Genomic DNA, 5,060 nt, shown 5'->3' with positions numbered 1-5,060 from the left:
AATCATGAATGAAAGATATTTTTTAAATAAACATTTAGAAAAAAAAACTTCAGATACCCCCTTTAGTACTCCAAAATACCCCTAGGGGTGCACGTAAACCCATTTGAGAGACACTGGCCTAAAAGGATAACAACATGCATCACAATTTTTTAGAAAAGCTAGCGTGAAATTGAGATTTTAGGCTGCAATAATCCCTAAAAAAGCCTGCACAATCTTGGAGGGAGTGGTTAATGGTCATGACTTTGCTTTATGACAAATCAGAAAATAATGCTATAATAATCTCATGGATTTTCTGACAACCCTAAATGCAAATCCTAAAACTAAACAAGTCCATAAAGTGAAGCTGCAGTGAGGACTGTAAAGCTGAGCTCTGTCCCATTTCCATACTAAACAGCAATTCTAGGACAGTTCTGAGTATATTCAAAAAAGTCAACATGCAAACAAAATCCACTTGATTTTTGCAAGTCTGCTTCTTAGAAATTATTATACTCATTTGTGAACACAAATACATTTTGAAATGTGACGCGAGTCAAATAACTTTTTTTTTTTTTTTTTAATTACCATGATGGAGAACTATTTCCATGAACAGATCTGAAATGTTGCAAAATGTTTATAATGAAAATATAAGCAAAACCATGTCTATCAGTATATTTAATTTGTTTTACTACTCTATATGCAGTGGTGGAAAGTACATTTACAAAAGTACTGTGCATATGTACAAATTTAAGGTACTTTACTTCCCATTTCCTCTATTTTTTGAAAATGTATACTTCTACTCCACAACATTGCTGTGGTTTCTAGTTTAAAAAAGCAGCATATAATAAACAAAAAATGTGATAAAAATGACAGCAAGTACTGCAGTTGATGCTGTCATGTTTCAGATCAGTTGTTAGTATGTCCAAAGAGACATTTCCTCTGCAATGTCTCACAGCGATTCATTTAAATAACTTTTTGAGGTCCACAAAGTAAAAATGACCTAATAAAGATAAATATAAAAATATACAAATTTCTGTCTAGAACCGAATGCTGCATTAATGCAACAGTCACCATAATGTCATATAAAATATAACCGGAGCCAGGATAACCGGAATGCAGGACTTTTACTCGACCTTTACCTGAGAACTTCCACCAATGACTATATCTGCTTGAGGCAACTAAAGCATGATTCGTATTTTTATGGTTCTCTTTAACTCAAGGAACTCTATTAAAGTTGTAGGAAGATGGCGGCTGCCCTGAAAGCCCTTTTTTGAATGTACAACAGTTGGCTTGTGGTAATAATTAACTGGAATTATGCAATGGAAATGCTCAGGAAATAGCTAGAAACAGAACCTTGAGGCGGGTTTTCCTCTTCAGCCTAACTTTCACTAAGTTTCCATCTTAAAAAGCAAGTATTAAATCTTATTAAAGTATAATGTTTATTAAGCATACATATTCTTCTTGTAGTAACTGGTAAAACACTATACCATGACAATAAGCATGATGCAGTTAGTAAATAGTATGGAATTGGGACACAGCTCTAGTTCTCACAAGGATAAAAGTACAAAAACATGTCCACACACACACTTGAGATGTGGTTATGATGCACTACACTGCAGGGTTGACCCAGTTGGAAATGGACTGGAATGAATGGCTTTTTTGCTGCCCCTCAGTCAGTGGATGGAGGAGCGGTGTTCATATTTAGGTCGGCTGGTGTGAGGAATGATCAAACTAAGGACTTGCTTCACTACAGACATGGTTAAAAAAATAACACAGAAAGATCTTTCATTGTAAAGCATTCTCTTTCCGTTGACAGGTTTGGACAGGCTCAAGCATAGCTCAGTCACATAAAACATTTCTTCGTCATAAAACTTTTTAAAAATCCATTCACACATCTTATGAGCCATAAAATATTACAAATACACATTCTGCTTGAACTATTATACAATATAGAGCTGGGTGCTTTCGTACAAGAGACTTTCTAAATGTTAAAAACAGGATTTCCATTATTGGGTGAGTTGTGTACTTTCTGTATCAGCACTTTCCATGCAATCTTTGGCAGTTTGTATTCTTTTTCTATTCTTTTCTCAAAAGTGCAACAAATCCAAAATACCCTTTCATTCAGACTGATTAGTTCTCTTTACAACAGTACGTACGCTCAGAAAGCCTGGCTTCATCATATATATTCTTGTTTTCGTTTCCTTTTAAGCTCCACTATCTCCAGTTTTTACTATCTTAAGCAGTTTCACCTTTAACATCTTCCAGGGTTAAATGGCTTTTTAGAACTGTGCATCCATACATCTTTAGTATATATCTCTATCTACAAAGCAGAGCGTGCTGTACAGTCATGTAGTCTTACAGGGTCAGCTCTGTCGGCTTTGCACAGCAATAAACCACAAACTTGTATAGTGTCTTTAAAACAGAAGCACATCTGCAGCGGGGCGTCAGGGCCACTGCACAGAGGTTTAAAGAATAAATTTGGAATATTTTGAGAGAAATGGCAATGTTATGAGACCGAAGTTGTAATTTTTCTTCTTTTTCTTCTTTTTCTTCTATGTTACACACATACGTCATAATTAAATAGTCAACATTTGGAGAATAAAGTGGCAAACCTTACAAGAAAAAGGCTTAATATTAAGAGATTGCATTGTAATTAAAATCTGACTTATATTATTTCATAATATTTCTTATTGTGAAATAATGAGAAATATTATGACATTTTCTCAAAATTACAAATTATTTTCTACGACTCAAAATATAATTAGGAATTATTATTTTAAAACAAAAAGTCAATGTTATGAGAATATGTCCTTTTTTGCATCATGAAGGTATGAATAATTTTGAGAAAAAGTCATACTATTATAAGAAATATTGTAACATGACTTTCTTTTCTCTAAATAATATAACCTTTCCTAATAAAGTAAGACCTAATTTGAAATATTATGAGTTTAGTCTTTAGTCTTAAAATATTACTTTTTTATCAAAAACTTTATTCTTGACATATAATGACCTATTCCTGTAAAAGCACAACTTTATTTTGTTACATTACTTTTCTCTTGTAAAATTATTACATTATTTTCCTAACATTATTTTTCTCAAAATATTAAAATGTACATTTTATACTGCTATGACTTATTCCTTGCAAAATTACAATTTTATTCCCATAAAATTATTTTGACTTGATTTTAACAACATCATGACTTTTTAAATCTCAGACCTAGTTTTCCCCAGCAGTGGCCCTAACACATTGTCATACAGAATACTTCAAACCACATCAAAAGCTAAAAAGCAAAAACCTAAAAGTCTAATCTAATCTGGAGTACAGTCAGTGGAATGGAAAGGAACGAGGAGTGGCAGTTGAGCTGTATGTGTGTGTTTTTTTAGTGATGGTGCATTAAAGTTTATATATTTGTTAAAATTCTCTTTTGTCCTGTAACTCTGTGCGTGTGTGTGTCCTTCAGTGGTTGAGGTTCAGCAGCAGGCTGGGCAGTGTCTTCAGGTCCATCTGTGGCAGCAGCCAGAAACAGTAGAGCAGCAGCCACAGCAGCAGTAGCAGATACAGCTCCCAGTTCTCACCACGCCTGCACACGCATGCACGCACACGCACACGCAGGCACACACACACACAAACACACACACACACGCACACAGGAGAGGTCAGAATAAGGTCAGCAGAGACACAAAACATAAAGAGATAATGACTGCAGCTACCAGAGTACGGATCGATTCTTACAAACAGTTAAACATTCATGATACCTTTATTTTGGGTTTTCTCATGTGCTGTGTCCTAATTCTAGGGGCCAGCCCTGGGTTGCACCAGTTATAATCTGAAGTTGACACTAGGGGCTTAGTAACTGATAGTGAGTTAATAACGAAACTGGCTACTTAAATGGGTTGCACCCCGATTACTTTTTGATAGATATTGCGATTGCATTATTAAGATTGGTGGGAATTTTAATTAATTGCGTTTCTTTTGTCACAATTTACATTTTCACTAAAACTATTAAAACCATGATGATGGGACTTTAGTTGGGGTGTGTACCAAACCAACATGTTTTCTTACATCTGGAGATTTGTAGGCTAGGGTATCTGTGCAGCACTACAGTACTTCATTATAACTCATGTTACTTTTATAAAAAAATTGCATTGGCCATACTGTGATTTTGATATTTCAATTAAAGTTGCAGTGGGTAACTTTTATGAAAATAACTTTTTGTCACATTTGCTGAAACTTTCACTATATCCTGACAGTAGAACATAAGACAAAATCATGTTCCTCTGGTTCCTCCTAGTGCTTCTAATGGCATTTGGAAGAATCCACTGGACCTTAACAAAAACAACCAATCAGAGCCAAGAAAGATCATTTGTTGTCAACTATCTTCAAGACACCAACCCAAAGCATCTTTCTATCTTTCTTGGCTCTGATTGGTTGTTTTTGTCAAGCCACGGTGGATTCTAGCAAAATATGTTCAGTATCTGTTAATGAGACTAGTATTCCAACAGTAGAAGATGACTACTAGTCCACCACCGGTTTGGAAATACTTGCAACCAGTAAAAACTTGCTGCTGTGAAAGGCCTATACAGTATACAGAACTAAAGCAAGGAGGGACAAGTTCTTACCAAAAATCAGAGTCCCCGTTGTCATCTTTTCTGGCCGCTGCAGTCTGGGCTGTCCGATTGTCCTGTGAGTAAGAACAAACACTCAGTGTACAGCTTCAGACAGAATACTTATCCAAAGGTAATAATATGTCCATAGACATGGAAGTGGAGTGTCAAACCAACCTTGGACTCAGTGAAGCGAAGCCCCTTTCTGTGACGGAGAACTGGAGGGTTCTGGCTTTCATCGCATCCACTGTAACTTTTAGTGTCACTCCTGAAAAGACAGAATCCATTAGTTTAGTGAGAGCAGGCCCAGGAAATATAAAACGAAAAGCCATTGTGAATACCTTGAGACAAAAGAATGAGAGTATGAAACCAGAACTAAAAAGCTACTTTCTGTGACTTTATTCCCTGTCCCCTTCACTACAACTCCTAACTCCAGGCCTCTTTCCTGTTTAAAGTTTAAGGGCTCTATCTTGCACTCA

The 5,060-nt window shown here is 35.7% G+C and overlaps 1 protein-coding gene across 1 annotated transcript in view; it reads right to left on the bottom strand.

The window, feature by feature from the left end:
• The window catches only part of clmn (calmin), a gene marked incomplete in the record, with an annotated part of 44,152 nt that continues 39,092 nt past the window's right edge, over positions 1-5,060 (bottom strand). The window contains 3 exon segments of the mRNA XM_035673967.1: positions 1-3,557; positions 4,597-4,658; positions 4,759-4,849. Of these exon segments, the coding sequence (XP_035529860.1) occupies positions 3,434-3,557; positions 4,597-4,658; positions 4,759-4,849 (277 nt within the window).

The sequence above is a fragment of the Morone saxatilis genome, unplaced genomic scaffold (genome assembly GCF_004916995.1).
Source record: "Morone saxatilis isolate NCDOM2014 unplaced genomic scaffold, NCSU_SB_2.0 Contig3, whole genome shotgun sequence".
NCBI lineage: Eukaryota > Metazoa > Chordata > Actinopteri > Moronidae > Morone > Morone saxatilis.
The sequence above is the reverse complement of the archived record's forward strand: the minus strand, read 5'-3'. Positions and strand labels throughout refer to the sequence as shown.